Genomic DNA, 21,085 nt, shown 5'->3' with positions numbered 1-21,085 from the left:
ACCTCCACCCGGTCCCGGCTCTCTACCGCCTCTCCCCTTCCTCCCCTTCCTCCCAGCCGAGGCTCCCGACTCTCCCCTCTCTCCCCTCTCTCCCAACCGAGCTCCCAGATCTCTCGCCGTCTCCCCCGACCCCCTTCCTCTGCCCAGCTCCCCGCCACTCAGCCTCTTTGTGCAGCTCTCTGCGTGCGTCCTCCACTCGTCGTGTTCACTCCCTCCCCTCTCCCCTACACCCCTTTCTCCCCAACACAACCTCCCTCCTCCCTCCCATCTCTCACAGACTTTCCGCTCCCTCCTCACGGCTGGACTCTCTCCAGGTTGCGCTCCCCCACCTCTACCCTCCTGCCCCCCTCTCCCTCCTGCCCCCCTCTCTCCAACCCCCCCTCTCCCTCCTGCCCCCCTCTCTACAACCCCCCTCTCCCTCCTGCCCCCTCTCTCCAACCCCCCTCTCCCTCCTGCCCCCCCCTCTCTCCAACCCCCCTCTCCTCCTGCCCCCCTCTCTCCAACCCCTTCTCCCTCCTGCCCCCCTCTCTCCAACCCCCTTCTCCCTCCTGCCCCCCTCTCTCCAACCCCCCTCTCCCTCCTGCCCCCCTCTCTCCAACCCCCTCTCCCTCCTGCCCCCCTCTCACCAACCACCCTCTCCCTCCTGCCCCCCTCTCTCCAACCCCCCTCTCCCTCCTGCCCCCCTCTCCCCAACCCCCTCTCCCTCCTGCCCCCCTCTCCCCAACCCCCCTCTCCCTCCTGCCCGCCTCTCTCCAACCCACCTCTCCCTCCTGCCCCCCTCTCTCCAACCCCCCTCTCCCTCCTGCCCCCCTCTCTCCAACCCCTTCTCCCTCCTGCCCCCCTCTCTCCAACCCCCCCTCTCCCAGACTCCCCAACCCCCTCTCTCGTCTCGCTCTCTCCCAGACTCTCCAATCCCCCCCCACCGTGCCGTCTCTCTCCTTGGCAAACCACGTCCCCCCAACTCCCCAGTCTCTCCCCTGCCAATAACCACCAACACCAACCCCCAGCCCGAACATAACCACAACTCTAAAACAATAAAACACTCGCCTAAGGGGCCGTCCATAAATGACGTCACGCGATTTTGGACGATTTTTGACCGCCCCTCTCCATCGTCACACAGCGTCACAAAAAGTCAGACCCCCCCTCAAATATGACGTCACAAATCTCTACCTCCCCCCCCCCAATAAAAAAATGCTCTAAATCGCTTTAAACTATTGTCATTGTAGTGCGTATTTAATGTGCCGCTGCACTCTGATGTTGTAGGAGAAAACATTAAAAAGTATATTTAATTCAGTGGAACGTGTTGTCTATATTTATTTAAAGTTGCGCATTTTGATGTGACGTCACATTTCTCACCACGCCCCTCGTCACAAATGTCTGACCCCCCCCCCAGGTGCGTGACGTCATTTATGGACGGCCCCTAAACGTTCCCATTGATCCTACGTATACTTTACACCCAAGTACGACAGCCACGCTCACTCACGAAGATGCGGTGACACTGCCAAAAAAGCAACGCTCGCTCATGGACATAAAAATTATATATTTAATGCAATCCTCACCACTCGTACACATTAAGAAACTTGGACCCTCGTATGACAGCCACTCCCGAATCATCAATATTTAAATTACCCCACCCAAAGCCACTTCCAAACCTGAGTCGAGTATTACAAAGTGTACCCATTTTACAGCCACTCCCCGCTCATGAATATTTAAATTACCAAAAAATAAAGCCCCACCCACTCGCATTCTTGCAAAGTGCGCGCGGTGAGCACACCCAGTCATGAATCATATTTAAATTGCCCCACTCCCAAAGTCACTTCCAAACCTCTGCACAGTATTATTACAAAGTCGACCTATTTGCCAGCCACTCCAGGATATTTAAATTTCCCTCTGACCTTTATAGTGACACCCGGTCAGTGATGTCGCAGTTTTGTGTTTGCATCATGGTGCGTGAGTGAGTCACCCTGTGTGTATTATAGCCTCCAACGGTGACGATTATCTGAACTGGTCCTGGGCCTTCCCTAGGTCGACTCGGCCTTAAATGAGTACCTGGTGCGGTGTGTAAACATCGCCACTGGGAAGACATGCAGTCGGGCGTGGTGCTGGCCACCCACCCCCTCGTGTGCCGTCACGGCCTTCACAACTTCTCGCTAACAGCACTTGCCCCAACAGTCTGTTAAGGCTATAATACAGGGGGGGGGGGGGGATCTTGTCATTGTTGCGTGTGTGTGTATCGCAGTGTGGTGCACTGCTTATCACGGTGCGCTGTGTGGTGTGTTATGTGGTGTGCTGTGTGGGGTGCTGTGTGGTGTGCGGTGTGCGGTGTGGTGTGCGGTGTGGGTGCTGTGTGGTGTGCAGTGTGTGGTGTGCGGTGCGGTGTGCTGTGTGGGTGCTGTGTGGTGCGCTATGTGGGTGCTATGTGGTGTGCGTTGTGGTGCGCTATGTGGGTGCTGTGTGGTGTGGTGTGCAGTGTGGGGTGCTACGTCATTGCGTGGGGTGCACGAGGAAGTCCCATCCCTCGCTCCAGCGCAGCGAGGTGAGCTGCTGGGCAGAGAGCGCCGGGGTGCCCATCGAGAGAGGGGCGAGCTGCACGTGGCTCGCGTAGACGGTAGCCAGCCACGCCACGCAGCCAGCCAGCAGCGCGTACCGGCCAGCCAGGGACCTGCAGCACAGAGACGCAAGACAAAGATCTCCCGTGCGTGCGGGCGTACGTGTGCATACGTGTGCGTATGTGTGTGTAAGCGCTACGACCTGACGAGGTGAGCGTGTGTGCGCGTGCGTGCATGTGTAATGTGAGGATATATCCGGCTCACTGACATATCACAACTCGTCACGATGATTGGCTCTGCCGGTCCTGATCCATAGCCAATGGGGGGAAGCCTAGAGGCATGGCCCTGACGTATTGGAAAGGTGACAGCTGTAAGTAGAGGATTGGTTCTGCTGGCTTTGGCCACAGCCAATGGGGAGATGAGTCAGGGGCGTGGTCCCGGGAGCCTACGATGGAGTCTGGAAGATTCCATAGAGGCTAACCAGGATTGGTGGTAACATACCACGTGACCCGGGTATTAAATAGGGGTGGAGACGAACAACACGTGGTCAGAACTGGAATTAATGGAGGAGGCCACGCGAGAACGGGGCTCCAAGTTGCCACGTGGTTTGCGCGTCTCTCTCTCTCCATCCCTCTCACGCTGCCTGTCAGCAGCGTGAAGGAGAGCTGTAATGAAAAGTGAATAAAAGACCGGATTCCAGAAGTCGCCTCAACAACCTTAATTACACATGCGTAAGTCCTAGGACCTGACGAGGTGGGCGTGTGTGCGTGCGTGTGTAAGTGCTCAGACCTGACGACGTGTGTGTGAGCGTGCTCCAGCAGTGCGGGGATGAGCAGCGTGTGGAAGGTGGCCGCGGGGAGGTAGTGGTAGAGGAAGAGGCCTCGCTCGGTGAGCAGGTACGGCACAAAGTGCATCGCCCAGCCGCCCAGGCCCAGCCAGCCGGCCAGCAGGAACCGCTCCCAGCACTCTGATAGCACCGACGCAGAGACACACAGAGACAAACACAGAGACAAACACAGAGACAAACACAGAGACAAACACAGAGACAACCACAGAGACAAACACAGAGACAAACACAGAGACAAACACAAAAACAAACACAGAGACAAACACAGAGACAAACACAAACACGCGGAGATGCAGAGGCAAGAGACACAGCCAGTGGCCCAGGCCCAGCCAGAACAAACCTCTCCCAGCACTGATAACACAGAGGCAGAGACACAGAATGGACAGAGGTGGCACGGGGGGGGGGATTTAAGGAATCGAACCAGCGACCTCTGGATCGCGAGTGCAGTACGATAACCATCACACCGCAGCTGCACCCGATGCACAGAAACAAAGATCCCCCGTATAGCCTTAACAGACTGGAGGCGCAAGTGCTGTGAGCAAGCACCTATGAACGCTGGCACCGGGTACTCGTTTGAAGCCGAGTCGACCACAGGGAGGCCCAGGATCGGTTCAGATAATCGTCACCGGTGTTGGTGGCCGTGAGCGGCAATCGAACTCGGGTCGCCGGGTTCGAAGCGCAGCGTAGCGCTAACCGCCGCACCACCGCTCCCCAGACGTACACACACGGATCAATGCGTCGCTGAATATTGATTTTCTCTGGGTTTCTTGTAAACCGCGTGGAGTAGGCTCGAATCGCGGCGCGCTAACCACTGCGCCACCTCTCCCCGCAACGCGACACACGGAGCGTGTGATCGGGCCCCTATGGGCTGGCCCCGGCGCTGACCGGCAGGTAGGTCGGAGATGGCGCGCTGACGGCGCAGGAGGTAGCGGACGAGGCACGCGCAGTAGAGGAGGAGGCACACGCAGCCCGACACCCAGAGCAGCGGGTTGGGCAGCAGGTGGATCTGAGCCTGGGAAATAGCAAACACCATCGCCATCATTGACAACTTCAATATCATCATCATCATTATCCATGACATCATCATCATCATGGACATCGTCAACATCGAGTTATCATCATGGACATTAACGACACTTATCAACGTCATCTGCGAGTGTGTATGTGTGTGTATATACACGGCAGCGGTAGTGTCATGTTTAACGCGCTGCACTACGAACCCAGCGACCCGAGTTTGATTCCCGCTCACGGCCAACACCAGTAACGATTACCTGAACTGGTCCTGGGCCTCCCCTAGGTTGATTCAGCCTCAAATGAGTACCTGGTGCGGTGTGCAAACATCGCCACTTGAGAGACAAAAGCAACTGGGTGTGGTGCTGGCCACCGACCCCTTCGTGTGCCATTCCGGGCTTCATAGGTGCTCGCAAACATAACTTGCCCTAACAGTCTATATGGGGGGCCTTTGTGTGTATATATCGTCATGTAAGTATATAGTCCCATTGGTGAGCTCCTCCAGCAGGCAAGGCTGTGTCGGCTGGGTCATGGAGCCCGCATGCCCAGCTACCGCATGCCCAAGCAGTGGGCAAAACGGGCGTGGCACAGGCTGGAGAAGAGATGGGCTGATGTGGTAGAGAAGGATATGGAGCCAATTGAACTTGCTGAAGACTGGTACCGGCGGTGTCAAGATCGGCCTCTGTGAAGGAGGCTCATGAAGGATGCTACTGGGCAGTTGGGCAGAGAAGCAACGCTCACAACAACAAGAGGATAAAATTCAGCAAGTTGGCACAGTAGGGGGTACATGTGGTGCATCTGACAGTCATCTTAGTCCATCAACCCATGGCACCTCGGTCTGTCCCGTGACTTCCTGCCAGCAGAGAACCCCCCCCACACTTCACGTGACGGCCTCAAAGTGCACATAGCCTGGCACGAGCGCTATGGTGACGTCACCGTCCTTTGAACGGCGGCTGTGTGCGCGTGGTGTGTGTAATTGCGAACGCACGTTGGTGTGAGGGTCCATCCAGTAGGCGATGCTGGAGCTCATGCGGAGCCACTGCAGAGGCGTAGAGATGTACCTGTGCTCCTGCTCCTCCACGGGGAATGTCAGCATCTTCCACTGACGCACAAAGACAAAGATCCCCCGTGTACCCTTCACAGACTGTTGGGGCAAGTGCTGTTAGTGAGCAAAAGTGAAGGCCAACACGGCACACGAAGGTGTGGGTTTCCAGCACCACACCCGCCCCATGTTTTTTACACATTGCAAAAGGTACTTATTTGAGGCTGAGTGGACCTAGGGGACACACACATATATACATAAACAGACATACACTCACCCATCCAGACCGTAATGTACTCACTCTCACCTTTCCGTTTTCTCACTTGTTTACTCATCCACCCACTCGCCCTCTAACTCATCCACTCACTCAATGACCACGTGCAATTAAGGCCCATTGCCTGAAACGTTGAATTTTATTCACTCTCCTCACTCACCCACTCACCCAACCAACCAACCACTCGCTCGCCCACCCACCCCAGAAGATGCTCACTCACCCATCCACTCATTTGCTCGCTCGCCCGCTCACCCACCTCCTTGCTCAATAACCCATCCACTCCATAACAGGCTTACTCCCCCGCTCACCCTGCCGCTCACCCTGCCGCTCACCGGCCCACTCACCCCGCCGCTCACCTGCAACTCGTAGAACTTGGCGAGGAATCCCAGGTCATGGGGGATGTGCTTGGGGATCGGAGAGCGCAGCTCCTGCTCGCGCTCCGCCTGCTCCTGCGCTGATCCGGGGTAACGCAGGGTAACGCGGGGTAACGCGGGGTAACGCGGGGTAACACGGGGTAACGTGGGGGTAACACAGGGTAACGTGGGGTTACGCAGGGAAATGTGGGGTAACGCGGGATAACATGGGTAACGTGGGTAATGTGGGGTAACGTGGGGGTAACACAGGCTAACATGGCGGTAACACAGGGTAACCTGGGGTAAGGTGGGGTAACACGGGGTCATGGTGGCGAGTTCTCGGTGCAGGAGTCAGTCTTGGTGTTGTGTACGTGTCGTGGAGTGGCAATAGAGAGGAAGTGTGTTGCGAGTGTTGGTGAGTGTTGGTGAGTGTCGGTGAGTGTCGGTGAGTGTCGGTGAGTGTTGGTGAGTGTTGGTGAGTGTCGGTGAGTATCGGTGAGTGTTGGTGAGTGTTGGTGAGTGTTGGTGAGTGTCGGTGAGTGTTCGTGCCGGTGTTATTGGTAAAGCCGTGGCCGTGGTGCTGTGCTCATGTCGTTGTCGTCGTGTCCTCCCTCACAGCGCCCGTGGCGGTGCTCCTCCACGTTCCAGCGTGACCCAGGGTGGACCGGGCGCAGCGTGAGGTCGGCCACCACCTCCGGCTGCCCGTGGCCCCACTCGGGCAGCACCGCCCCGCTCACCTGCGCCGCACCACGCCCCCCGCACGCACATCAGCGAGCGGCCTATGCCAAGCTAGTCGTGGTGGTGTAAATATAAAGGTAGTGATGAAAATGATGGCGAAATGTAAGGGGATCCGGAGGCAGCAGAGGGGATCGAGGTGGTGGGGAGAGGGGACTGGCGGTAGCGGAGGGACCCCACCCGCAGCACGGCGCTCGTGTTCACGTGGACCAGCTGGACGTCCGACACGATGGTTTTCCAAGAGTCTTTGTCCGAGGCACGGTTCAGCACCTCCTGCATAGACATCAACAGTGAGTGAGTGTAAGCGAGTGAGTGAGTGTGAGTGAGTGTGAGCGAGTGTGAGTGAGTGTGAGTGAGTGAGTGTGAGTGTAAGCGAGTAAGTGTAAGCGAGTGAGTGAGTGTAAGTGAGTGAGTGTGAGTGAGTGAGTGTGAGTGAGTAAGTGTGAGTGAGTGAGTGTGCGAGTGTGAGTGAGTGAGTGTAAGTGAGTGAGTGTGAGCGAGTGTGAGTGAGTGAGTGTGAGTGAGTGTAAGTGAGTAAGTGTAAGCGAGTGAGTGAGTGTAAGTGAGTGAGTGTGAGTAAGTGTGAGTGAGTGAGTGAGTGTGTGAGTGTGTGAGTGTAAGTGAGTGAGTGTGAGCGAGTGTGAGTGAGTGAGTGTGAGCGAGTGAAAGTGAATGAGTGTAAGTGAATGAGTGTGAGCGAGTGCGAGGCTGGGCATTGTCACACCACATGCCCAAGCAGCTTATGTTTGGCTGGATAGAGAGGGCGAAACGGGCACGGCATGGGCTGGAGAAGAGATGGACTTAAGTGGTTATGGGACGGTGTGGAGCTGAATGGCAGAGGTCGCAACCGGGTACCCGATACCCGTACCCTACCCGATACCCGGCTACCCGTACCCGGCCGGGTACGGGTAGCCGTTTGCGACCCTGATGCGGCCGGGTACGGGTACAGGTAGGCCGTGAGTCACTGGTGAGTAACCGTTTGTCACTCATTTCGGGTAGGGTACGGGTACGGGTAGGGAACAGGTACCCGTACGCAGCCGGGGTAAGGAATCAAAACCCGTTTGCGACCTCTGCTGAATGGACTTGCCGATGACCGGTACCAACAGTGTCAAGTTTGACCTCTGTGGAGGAGGAGGCTCATAAAGGATGCTACTGGGCAGCCCCAGACTAGGTGCACTTCTGTGACGACTGGGCAGTTGGAGGCAGTTGTAGAAGTGACGCTCACACCAACCATCGAAACGCCGGGTGACTGAAACGCAGCAAAAGACTCAGCTTGCACAGTGGGGAGCCTACAAGTGGTACATCTGCCCGTCAACTCATGGTACCCGGGTCGGTCTCATAACTTCCTGCCAGCAGCGAGCCTTCCACTTCACATCATGGCCTCAAAGCGCACCTAGCCTGGCACAAGCACTGTGGTAATGTCACTGCCACTTCGTGGCGAATGGTGGCTGTTATTTTTGTCCTGTGGTTTTGCTTTTCAGAGTGGATGTGCATATAAATGTGTGTTTGTGAGTGTGTACTATTGTGTGTGTGTGTAGTCAATTGCCTTCAACAGACTTTTGGGACAAGAGTTATTCGCGAACACCTATGGAGTCCGGCACGGCACACGAGGGTATGGGTGGCTAATGTTACGCCTGGCCGCCTTTGTCTCCCCAGTGCTGATGTTTACACACCGCACCAAGTAATAATTTAAGGCTGAGTTGACCTAGGCGAGGCCCAGGAGTGGTTCAAATACTCATCACTGTTATTGTTCATGAGCAGGAAGCGAACTCGGGTCGCCGGGTTCCTGGCGCAGCACGTTAACCGCCAGACGATTAGTCTGCAGACACACACATCTACATACGCAGTCACACTCACACCCGCGCGCGTCACACTCACCACGCGCCACCAGGGCTGCGCCTGCATGGATATGTTGTAGTCCACGTAGCAGGACACCTCCTGGCATGTCGGCGTTATCGGCGCCGCCACGTTGTGACTGCGCCCACGAGACGGGGGTCGGGAGGTCAGGGCCCTCACCACCAGGGACGGCGAGCGCGGCGCGTGGTGTGCGGTATGCTGCTGCTGCTGCTCCTGCTGTGGCGATGGGGTGGTGCGGTGTGCCGTCTGCGGGGTGGTGTATCGTGGTGCGGCGAGGTGTGGGACTGTGTCGTGTGGCGCGTGTCGTGTTATCCGACATGGTGTAGTGTGGCGCATTACGTGTGGTGTGGTGGTGTGGTGCAGTGCGGTGGTACGGGGTGGTGCTTTGGTATGGTGGATATCGGTGTAGTGGGCAATGGTGTAGCGGTGTAGTAGATTTAACACGTAGGCTTTAACACGTAACCCAAAAAACCTCTAATATGGAGTGTAGTGGATGCTGGTGTAGTGGGTACTGGTGTAGCGGCGTAGCGGTGTAGCTTCGTAGTGCTGTAACGGTGTAGCTGGCACCTGTTGAGGAGTCTTGTCGACATGCCGTGGAGGAGCTGCACGATATCACCGTGCCGCACGGGGACCGGGGGAGAGTCGACCACCAGGGACTGACTGCACCGCACACGACCACACAAACATGATTGATATCACAAGACAAAGATACCCCGTGCAGCCTTAACAGGCTGTTTAGGGCAAATGCTGATTGCGAGTAGCACTTATGAAGGCCTACACAGCATGAGAGGGGTGGGTGGCTAGCACCACACCTGGCCGCCTTTGCCTCCCCAGTGGCGATGTTTACTACACATTACACCAGGTACTCATTTAAGACTGAGTTGAACTAGGGGAGGCCCAGGACTGGTTAAGATATCACCGATGTTGGCCGTAAGCAGGTTCGTAGCGCAGTGCACCAAGCACTGTACCACCGCTCCCCACTAACGTCATACACACCACACCACACACACCACAAATACTATACCCACCATAGCAACACAACAGGGCCCCATGTGGTGAGCATTGTGGTGACGAGTCACCCGTGGGGAGAGGAGTCCCCTGTGCGGTACCGAGTGGTGACGACTGGGTGGTGAGGAGTCACCTGTGTGGTGAGGATCGGGTGGTGAGGAGTCATCTGTGTGGTGAGGATCGGGTGGTGAGGAGTCACCTGTGTGTGGTGAGGATCGGGTGGTGAGGAGTCACCTATGTGGTGAGGATCGGGTGGTGAGGAGTCACCTGTGTGTGGTGAGGATCGGGTGGTGAGGAGTCACCTGTGTGTGGTGAGGATTGGGTGGTGAGGAGTCACCTGTGTGTGGTGAGGATCGGGTGGGGAGGAGTCACCTTTGTGTGGTGAGGATCGGGTGGTGAGGAGTCACCTGTGTGGGTGAGGATCGGGTGGTGAGGAGTCACCTGTGTGTGGTGAGGATCGGGTGGTGAGGAGTCACCTGTGTGGGTGAGGATCGGGTGGTAAGGAGTCACCTGTGTGGGTGAGGATCGGGTGGTGAGGAGTCACCTGTGTGGGTGAGGATCGGGTGGTGAGGAGTCACCTGTGTGTGGTGAGGATCGGGTGGTGAGGAGTCACCTGTGTGGTGAGGATCGGGTGGTGAGGAGTCACCTGTGTGGGTGAGGATCGGGTGGTGAGGAGTCACCTGTGTGTGGTGAGGATCGGGTGGTGAGGAGTCACCTGTGTGTGGTGAGGATCGGGTGGTGAGGAGTCACCTGTGTGTGGTGAGGATCGGGTGGTGAGGAGTCACCTGTGTGGTGAGGATCGGGTGGGGAGGAGTCACCTGTGTGTGGTGAGGATCGGGTGGTGAGGAGTCACCTGTGTGTGGTGAGGATCGGGTGGTGAGGAGTCACCTGTGTGTGGTGAGGATCGGGTGGTGAGGAGTCACCTGTGTGGGTGAGGATCGGGTGGTGAGGAGTCACCTGTGTGTGGTGAGGATCGGGTGGTGAGGAGTCACCTGTGTGGTGAGGATCGGGTGGTGAGGAGTCACCTGTGTGTGGTGAGGATCGGGTGGTGAAGAGTCACCTGTGTGGGTGCTTGACGATCCACCAGTTGTTGATGTCCTTGTATGGGTAGCAGGTCACCTGCTGCTGGTGGGAGCTGCCTTTCTTGTTCACGTACCTGGGAGTCACGAAGGGTCACGGTGGGGGGAGGGTAGGTGAATGTGTGTGAGTTATTGCGTAGACCAGTTACAATTATCCGAACCTAAGTCGACTCAGCCTCAAATGAGTGCCTGGTGCGGTGTGTAAACATCGCCACTTTGGAGAGAAAACCCACCCCTCGTGTGCCGTGCCGGCCGTCATAGGTGCTTGTGAAGAGCACTTGCCCAAAAAGTATGTTGAGGCTATACTGGGATCTTTGTGTACGAGTCAGTGTATGTCAGTGAATGAGTGTGTGTGAGCGAGCGGGTGAACGAGTATACAAGTACGTTGAATCTTCTTGGTTCTTTCGGTAAAGTCACGTAGAAGGGAAATAATTAAATAATAAAAATAAAACATAATAAAATAATTCTCACGACGTTTCGGCCACAATGCAAGCAGCCGTCCTCAGGTGAAGAACAGGTCTGTCGGAAAGACAGTCTGGGTCAAATCAAGTCAGACGCTGTCTTTCCGACAGACCTGTTCTTCACCTGAGGACGGCTGCTTGCGTTGTGGCCAAAACGTCGTGAGAATTGTATTTTATTATGTTTTATTTTTATTATTTTATTATTTCCCTTCTACGTGACTTTACCAGAAGAACCAAGAAGATGAATCCCTGCAGCCACGAAAGCTTTAAATCGAAATTTAAGTACGTTGAACTTCTTTCACACCGTACGTAGCCAATGGTGCTGTGTGAGCGAGCGAGCGAGACGAACGTGATGGGGTAGACGTCCCGGTGGGAGTGCAGCCAGCAGGGGGTGTGCGCGTTGCGCAGCGTCACTTGCGAACCAAACGCCACCTCCAGCGGCTGGCCCTGAGTGATGCGAGCCAGCCCACCCTGCACACACACACACACAGAACCCCCCGTATAACCTGTACTAGACTTTTGGTGCAAGCGCTGTTGGTGTGCACCTATGAATGCATGGCATACGAGGTGGTGGGTGCCTTTGTTTCTCCAGTGGTGATGTTTGCACACCACACCAGGTACTCAGATGAGACTCCCTGTATGTTTTACCCATGTTCCCCCCGTGTCCCCCCGTGCGTCTCCCCGTGCGTTTCCCCCCATGTCTCCCCCTTGCGCGTCTCTCTCACCTTGAGCGAGGCCTGGAAGGCGCTGCTCATGAGGTGGTCGTGGGGCCCCGTGTTTTGCAGCAGCTGCAGGTGAAGCCAGAAGGTGGCGACGTAGAGTAGCAGCGGCAGCAGCAGGAACCCGGCTACCCGAGCCACCACGTGCGCACACACGCACAGCTGCAAAGCAGGCACGCGCGTGTGTGTGTGTCAATACACAAGCACACACAAAGGTTACAGACACACACAACTGCGCTCACACTGTCATTGGTGGTGAGTGAGAATCAAACTCGGACTGACCGGGTTTGTCGCGTTGTGTGCTTAATCACTACACAAACGCTTCCCACTTTTGTAGCCACACACACACACGCAGTCTTGCGTTCCATGCATATCCTGTGTCATTTCTCTTGTCCCGTGTCCCTGTGTCCCCCTCTCTCCATGTCTCCGTGTTCCGTGTCCCCCTCTCTCCACGTCCCCGTGTCTCACGTGAGTCAGCGTGCGATCTCCTGCCAGACGCCAAATGTCGCTCGCCGCCAGCGTGCACACCAGCAGAAGGGTGAGAACACCCGTGTATTTCACCCTGCGTACACACACACAGCAGAGTGAGTGGGGCTGGTTCTACAGGGTAGGTCAAGCAACTTGGAGGTTGGGAATAGAACATGACAGTAAAGCATTGTAGTTATAATCAGGAAGAGGAGGTGGCATGGGGTGGGACTTGTGCAGATTTGAGAAGGGTAGTGTTAGTGGTTAGGGATAATGGGGTAGTGGTCGTGATAATGGGGTAGTGATACTGGTACTGAGTGGTAGGGATCGTGTTATTGCTAGTGTATTTGTAGGGGCAGTGTTAGCGGTAGCAGTTGCAATAACAATACCGGTGTGCTGTACTAGTAACGAATTGGCATGTTCTGTGTACGTGACAAATCTTTCTAATTGGCTGTGTCGGTTGGTGGCGGGTTTAACGACACATTTATATTTACGCGATCTAACCCAAAAACCTCTATTATGGATAATATGGGCCGCGAAAGCCTACTTGAAAAACCCTACTACCAAGCAAAATAAAAATGAATAACCAAAATTAAGAAATGGCACCAAAACAAAAAGCATTTTAGTGGCAGGGGTCGCATTGGGGTTACGGGATTTTACCCAATCGCAAGTCCGCATGCCGTTCCCGTGGCTAGCAGCCACCCCCACCAGCTCACCGAGAATGACCTGCAGAACGAACACAAATGACAAAAACAAAGATCCCCCACGTAGCCTATAACAGTCTGTTGGGATAAGTGCTGTTCACAGGCACCAATGAAGGCCAGCACAGTGCACGGGTGGGTAGCAAACACCACGCCCGGCAGCTTTTGTCTCCCCAGTGCTGATGTTTACAGACCGCACCAGGTACTAATTTGAGGCTGAATCGACCTAGGCGAGGCCCAGGTCTGGCCCAGATAATCGTCCCTGGTGTTGACCGTGAGCGGGAATTAAACACGGGTCGCCAGGTTCGTGGTGCAGCGTGCTAACCGCTACATTACAGCTCTGCGCACAGAAACACACACGTGCAAAGACTATCAAACATATACACACAAACACCATGTCTGGTAGGCTCAACGCACCTGTGCTTGGCCAATGTGCTCCAATTCTAACCACTACCCTCCCCGTGACTCTGTCCCTAACCAACTCGAACCCCAACCGGTGTAGACACTGCAGGTGCCCGTACCGCGCTGTGCGGAGTTTCAGGGCGCACAGCACGGAGAGAAGCGAGAAGCAGATGAGAAGTGGCTCCAGCAGCACGAAGCGAGACTGAGTCAGCAGCGCATTGTCTGTTCACACACACATGCACAAAGACATAGAGGCACACACACAGATATACACAAAGACCGCATTGTCTGTTCACACACACAGACACACACACGCACAAAGACATACAGGCACACACACAGATATACACAAAGACCACATTGTCTATGCACACACAGAGACGAAGACATACACACAAAGATATACAGAGACACACTCAAAGATATATACACCACACATAGATATATACACAGTCCATTGCCTGTACACATACACAGTGGGTATGTTGATACGAGTCTGAATATCACTGGGTTAGGATCTAGGTGGGTTTGCATTGATCTGGGTGGGTCCGGGCAGTTATTGGTGAGGCTGGGTTGGTCTGGATGCCTTCTTGTGGATCCCCATGGGTCCCTATTGGTCCCCGTGTCCCTCCTTGTCTCCCCATGGGCCCCCTTATCTCCCTGTGGGCCCCGTGTCTCCCCATGGGTCCCCGTACCCATGAGCATCAGCAGGCCGGCGAGGATGGCGCCGAGGGGGGAGAGTCCAAGCTGCGTCGAGATGAGGTAAGCGAGTGGCACGGTCAGTGCCCCGCACAACGCCGGCACGGCGCGCAGGGCACGCACGGGCACTGCCGCGTTATACTCTACAGGGAGACGCACGGGGACAAGTGGGGAGACACGGGTTAGCACGGGGAGATGTACGGAGGTACGGGGAGGCATGGGAAGATATGGAGATGCACAGGAAGGCACGGGGGGATACGGAGAGACAGATAGACAGGTACATAGATGGATACTTCATAGATTGACAGGTAGATTCTAGATAAGCAGGTAGATAGTCTAGAGAAGGGAATGTAGTTAGAACATGAGTCTGTGTTTATGCTATGAAGCCAGGAGAGAGGATTGGGGAGAAAGGGGAAGGAGCAGGACAAATGGGGAGAATTCCCCCCCTGGATTTGTCACCTGCTCCAATTCGCTCCCACGTGAAGTTTCCATTGAAGTCACCCAGGTATGCTGTGGGGGCGGGAGACATGGGGAGATGTGGGTGGGGGAGGAATTAGATAGGTGAGACATGGGGAGATATCGGCACAAGGGGCATGACAGATATAGCGCCGAGCGGATTGGTGCAGACACTTGCAAACGAACGAGCACAGCTGGTAGTCAACCCTTCAAAGCACGAGGCTATTGCGAAGGAAGGCAGAGATTGACACAGTCTACCGTGGTTTTACAGTGGGAAGGTGCTGTGTAGCTTTTACCTAATTAAGTCGTTTCCGAGTACTTTAGCATTCAACTTTGGACCGCGATGTGACACCCACACCATGGCCTACTCTTTTTAGAATACCTTCATGGGGATTTTTCACGTCCACTGCGAAACAGATCACACTCAATAACCGTATTCGGTACACCCGCATTATTAAACAGGTCGGCCGCATTTCTCGAACCGCGATCTTCTGCAATGATCGGCGTGCCACCCCCTCCGCCTAGGTAGCCATATGTTGCGGCACGCTGTTCGGTTGGAGGGTTTAGATCCGGTTTGAGCAACGAGGTAAACATGATGATACATTTCTTCGCAAACACTTTTGAAGAGACAAGGGGGAGACACCGGAAGACGCGCAGAAACCACGGAGTCACACGAGGAGACAGGAAGATGTAGGGTAACACAAGGTGACACGGGAAAAATGTGGTTGCACAGTGGTCACACGAAGAGATAAAAGGAGACACGGGTGACACAGAGACACAGAGACATACGGTGACACAAGGAGACACAGGAAAACAGCACGGGAGATGAACGCGATCACAAATTTGTGTAACATGTGTTACACACGTGTTACACGTGGAAGGCGACTGTCTCCAACTGCCCTGTAGCCTCAAATTCCACCTAGCCTGGCACTGCCCAGTAGCGTAACACATGTGTTAGACGTGTGTGTGTGCTCATACCGCCCAGCGCCAGCAGCATGTGTCCCAGCGGGGGCCCACTTTGATCCACGAAGAACACCCCATTCACATAGAGACTCACAAATTGCCCGTAATATACTTCATCAAATCTGTACGCACAGAAACACACACACACACACGTATACATAACTTCACAAACATATAGAACAGGCGCTATTCTCCACTTCGTGGAAGAGACATCACCGCAGTGATTGTACCTGGGTAGGTGCACTTCGAGACTATCACGTGAAGTGTAAAAGGCTCACTGCTGTCAGATTACGGGACAGACCCAGGTGCCATGGGTTGACTCAGATGACTGGCAGATGCACTGCCTGTGCTCCCTGCTTTGTCACCTTGCTTGAGTTTTAGCCACCCGTCGCTCCACGTGTTGTTGTGAGCGTCGCACCTCTGTCTCCAACTGCCCTGTAGCCTCAAATTGCGCTTAGTCTGGCACTGCTCAGTAGTGTCCTTCACGAGCCTCCTCCACAGAGGCCGATCTTGACACCACTGGTGCCAGTCAATCATTTGCAAGTCCACTTAATTCCAAAGCATAATGGCATAATACAATAAAATACGTTGTCGATTTTCACGATACGATGTTGTATTAGACATTATTATTGAATTGTTTTTACGCTTGGACATAATTCCAGTGCAGGGGGAGACGACAGATATATTACGAATATGAAAGGAAAATAAATCAAAGGTTGAAAAAATACACAAAGCTGCGTGGGGAGGAGGTACATGTTTGAAATCACAATCAGAAAAAAATCTGTAAAATATAAAGAACTCCACGCAGAAGTATATTAAGGAATAATTACAGAAAGAGGAACACACGGAGGAGAGAACAAATCGAAGACATCATTGAGATTAACAATTGACTGTTGGGTTTGGTTGACGAACCAACAAAATATATTACGGTTTCGATGTATTAACACTAGCTGCAAAAAACAAAAACACCTCTCACATTAAGTGGCTTTGGCAAGAAAACAAAACTAGACAGCCAGTTTTGTTTAATCATGTTTAGCTTCTTTTTCACACGCTGGTTTCCTGCTATAAGTTTTACCCACCAAGCAACATAGCAGGAGGCTGTTTCTTCCTGACCTGCTTTTTTGCTTTTACCATCTACATGGCAGTGGCTCGGTCGCATTAGCAGCAGTTGCACTTTAACAACTCTGGCACCCCCCCCCCCTCTCAGCCAGTCTACATAACAAAGGCTCAGTCCTTTGTTATGTAGACTAGCCGTAGTTTCAGCCGCACCAACCTTACCATCATAATTAAAAGGGGGCCTGTCCTGGCTCCTCCCCCCTCAACCAGTATATATACGGGATAGGATCTCTTGGAATTTCTCATTTACTTGATACAGCTATCGTGCTGTGACGGTTCCACCTGAAGACGGAAACTTGTGTTGCCTCCGAAACGTCGTGATTTTTATTTTATTTTACTTTTATTAATTTAAATTTTTTAGCTACGTGACTTTACCGAAAAAACCCAAGAATATGAATCCTTGCAGTCACGAAAGCTTCAAATCTAGAATTAAAGACACAAAACTGCTCAACGGGATGATGACCGAAAATGTGCCTGGACATGGGGTGACAGCCAGCACGAGATAACGCACAGAGGATTTCCGCCACAAATAGACTGCAATTGGAGGGCCAAGATGCTATGTTTGGCTGTGGCGTCAGCAATTATTGCGATTTCACACCCTGCACATTGACTTACATTGTCAAGGTTTACCACTCGTCAGCGACCTGTAACCCCCGATTGAGCAGTATAGACTATGTGGTTGACTCTTTGAGGACATGCCGGCTTGTATATTTTTTAGTGCCCTGCTTTGCAACCCACCACGAAAAAATTAACCCGTAAAAACTAAGTTTTTCACTATAAATCCTCTATATGCGTGGCATCGGTTTTATTTTATTATTCATCTCTGTTTTTCTTGAGTAAGAGTTCCATTTTTTATCACATTGGTATTTTAAATTAAATATGAAAATTTTTTTTTCCTAAAAAGTGGAATTTTTTTTATTTTTTTTCACGAAAATAAGTTGTCACGCACAACGAGTCTGTGTGCAAAATGTCAGCTCGATTGGATCACGGGAAGTGGGTTAAAAAACGATCGAAAGATTTGCACGGTCGTAAGCGCGCAAGCAAGTGAACTTAATATAAAGGATTTAAATAAGTATAACCCGTAAAAACAAAGTTTTTCACTATAAATCCTTTATATGCGTGGCGGCTAGAGCCCTCTCGTCCTCTGGCTTGAGATGGCTGCCACCTATGGGTCAGATGATTGTCTGCCAGTATTAAGCAATTGGTAATTAAATATTTAATTTGTTTTCCCTAAACAGTGTAACATTTTGGGAATTTTCTTTTCACGAACATTAATTGTCTCGCACAACGAATCTGTGTGCAAAATGTCAGCTCGATTGGATCACGGGAAGTGGGTTAAAAAACGACCGAAAGATTTGCACGGTCCTAAGCAAGCAAGCAAGCAAGTGAACTTAATATAAAGGATTTTTAAAAAGGTTGTCACTCTGATCACACCACTCACGCTCATTACACACATCACGTCGACTGCACGCACCACAAGTCTAATAAACAACATACACGGTGCGCATCACACCCACCACACATCTCATAATCACAACAAAAACCATCGTTCGCCATCGAGTGACAGGGACGTAACCACAGCGCTTGTGCCAGGCTAGGTGCACTTTGAGGCCACTTTAAGTGCCGAAGGCTCTCTGCTGGAAGGATGTCACGGGACAGACCAAGGTGTTATGGGTTCACTTAGATGCCTGGCAGATGCACCACCTGTGCTCCCCATTGTGCCAACTCGCTGTAGTATTTTAGATGTGCTCCTTGTTTTTGGAGCGGTTGCCATGTTTCATCATTTTTTTTTCATGTCACCGTGTCTCTCTGTGCTTGTCTTTCCCCGTGTCGCCCTGTCAGTGTCTCTCTCCCCACCCCCTCGCTCTCCCTCCCTGTGTCCCCATGCGCCCCCCTCGCCACCGCATCTCTCCCTGTCCCTATCCCCACGACCATCGGAATTCCGCCCGTCCCCCCCAACGTCTCCCCCACTCACACAACGGCGCCGGGGTACGCAAGTCCCCCTAGTCGGCTCCACAGCGCCAGCAACGTGAGCAGCACGAGGCCCACGTCCACCTCGACGCTCAGCCGCACGGACAGAGGCCGCTTGGGCAGCGCCAGAATGTTCTCCATGTCTCCCCGGAGCGCGGCGGCCGCGATTCGTGGTCCTTCTCTCCAAGCGCACCGACCTCGCCTGGTTCCACTGCCCGAACCGCGCAGTGGGAGCCGGGGGACGGGCAGGCTTCTCTTCCTCTTGGGAAGCAGGCCGGAGGAAGTTGAAGGGCATTACGGAAGCCGCGATGCGGATCGCGAATTGTTTTTTAAAAACGCGTTTTGAATGGGAATAGCAATCACGTTCCAGCTGCGTGTTTAAAGGGCAACATGCATTCAAATTACCCCAGGACTGTAACGCATCGTTGTCAACCCATATACGGGTTACCCCGTATTCTTGTACAGGGAAATGTAGTTTTCAGGTCCACAAAAAAAGTGGTTTATTTGTTTGTGTTTCTCCCTTGTGATGGAACTTTGTAGGATGAACGTTGAGGTTTATAAGGGCACGAGATAACCAATAGGGTCTGAATAAGGTAGGCACTGATTAGGGGGTGACAGGTATGGTAATGTGGATGCAAATAACCAATCAACCATATTCTTGGTTCTTTCGGTAAAGTCACGTAGAAGGGAAATAATTAAAAAATATATATAAAACTAAAATTCTCACGACGTTTCGACTGCAACACAAGCAATCATCTGGTGTGAAATCCACAACAAGAAAACGTCGTGAGAATTTTATTGTTTAATATTTTTTTTATTCTTTTATTATTTCCCTTCTACGTGACTTTACCGAAAGAACCAAGAATATGAATCCCTGCAGTCACGAAAGCTTTAAATCAAAACCAATTAACCGTTTAACATGGCACTTAAGTACAAATTACCATTTTTCGATTTAAAGATTTCGTGCCTGCAGGGATTCATCTTCTTGGTTCTTTCGGTAAAGTCACGTAGAAGGGAAGTAATAAAATAATAAAAAATAAAATATAATAAAACAATTCTCACGACGGCTGCTTGCGTTGTGGCCGAAACGTCGTGAGAATTGTTTTATTATGTTTTATTTTTATTATTTTATTACTTCCCTTCTACGTGACTTTACCGAAAGAACCAAGAATACAAATTACCAGTCACAGCGAGGCAGTGTGTCAATCAGTTAACACGTAGAAATTACAAACGTAAATTAAATGCCACGCACTATTTGAATTACGTCATTTGGACGCTTAATTTCGCACTCCAGAGACTCGAGTAAAATGAATAGCAGTAGCCACGACCATAGCGAGGAGAGGTGTGGTAGATGCAGTGTGCCGGGTATAGAAAAATGTGCCCAGTGGAGTTGGTGAATACCTAGATATGAGTAGCCATAGCGAGAAGATGTATACTGGACGTGGTGTGCCGGGTAGGGAAATACGTTGACGAGTCGCCGATTCCGACTGAGCCAGCTGACGCGAAGCCGTGGGTGCTAACACGCGTGGCACCAACACGTGTGGCACCAACACGCGTGGCACCAACACGCGTGAAATCCACACAGAAGTGTGAATTTCAAAAGTTATTTTGGGCCGGACTTTTGTTTGCTGGAAATGTATTTCAGTGAATATCCGATGTTTGGTGCACTGTTTTCCATTTATACTCTTAACGGAGATATTTTTGCACCAATTTATATCTGGTTTTATTTCTGTCCCATTGTTATCTCTTTCACCTTTGTTGCATTGCTGCGCTTGTTTTTATCTTTTTAAAGAAGTCCGTTTGGTGACCCGGGTGGTTTTGACCAACGAGACTCATCCTTGTCCCTCGAAGTGCTCACCCGGTTACACGAAATAAACTTGAGCCACCAATACGCGTTGCACATACATCCGTCACAAGTGCCTACTGATTGCCGAAGGCGCAATGATTAACCAGCCGACTCCACCTCGCCCAAGGTTTATGACCTCTTATTTTTAACAACAATAACTCACCAAATTCATCATCTACAAACGTCAGATGATTCGAAAGTTGCACCACCACACTCCTGAATGAGACCACATCAGCCCAGTGCTCCAATCCATTCACTGGCTCCCAATCCCATCCCAAATCAGTTTCAAGATCGCGATCTCCGTTTTCAAGATCCTCCGTGGACTCGCCCTTATAAACTTCTCCCCTCTCACCTCACGCTACCCCCCACCCCACTATCATATCTCTTCCCTCACGCTACTCCCCTCTCATCTCACTCTGCTCCCCTCCACGCACTCTCCTACCTCTCCCCTCTCATCTCGCTCCACTCCCCTCCACGCACTCTCCTACCTCTCCCCTCTCATCTCGCTCCACTCCCCTCCACGCACTCTCC

General features: G+C 52.7%; 1 protein-coding gene across 1 annotated transcript; it reads right to left on the bottom strand.

Moving 5' to 3' along the window:
* Positions 1-1,520: 1,520 nt before the first annotated feature.
* Positions 1,521-18,984, bottom strand: LOC133354633 (protein O-mannosyl-transferase 1-like). Its single transcript, XM_061571651.1, has 19 exons — positions 18,713-18,984; positions 15,637-15,743; positions 14,662-14,712; positions 14,199-14,345; positions 13,623-13,725; positions 13,061-13,126; positions 12,404-12,497; positions 11,942-12,097; positions 11,566-11,687; positions 10,737-10,832; positions 9,236-9,328; positions 8,690-8,786; positions 6,992-7,084; positions 6,693-6,813; positions 6,080-6,177; positions 5,396-5,509; positions 4,282-4,408; positions 3,339-3,516; positions 1,521-2,662 (listed from the first exon to the last, which is right to left on the bottom strand). The coding sequence occupies exons 1-19, from the start codon at positions 18,847-18,849 to the stop codon at positions 2,485-2,487; spliced, it is 2,178 nt and encodes a 725-aa protein (XP_061427635.1). The 5' UTR covers positions 18,850-18,984; the 3' UTR covers positions 1,521-2,484.
* Between the last annotated feature and the right edge of the window lie 2,101 nt (positions 18,985-21,085).

This window comes from Lethenteron reissneri, chromosome 48 (genome assembly GCF_015708825.2).
Source record: "Lethenteron reissneri isolate LAM-NWPU_2019-01 chromosome 48, ASM1570882v1, whole genome shotgun sequence".
Lineage (NCBI taxonomy): Eukaryota > Metazoa > Chordata > Hyperoartia > Petromyzontiformes > Petromyzontidae > Lethenteron > Lethenteron reissneri.
This window is presented reverse-complemented; position numbering and strand designations above follow the sequence as displayed.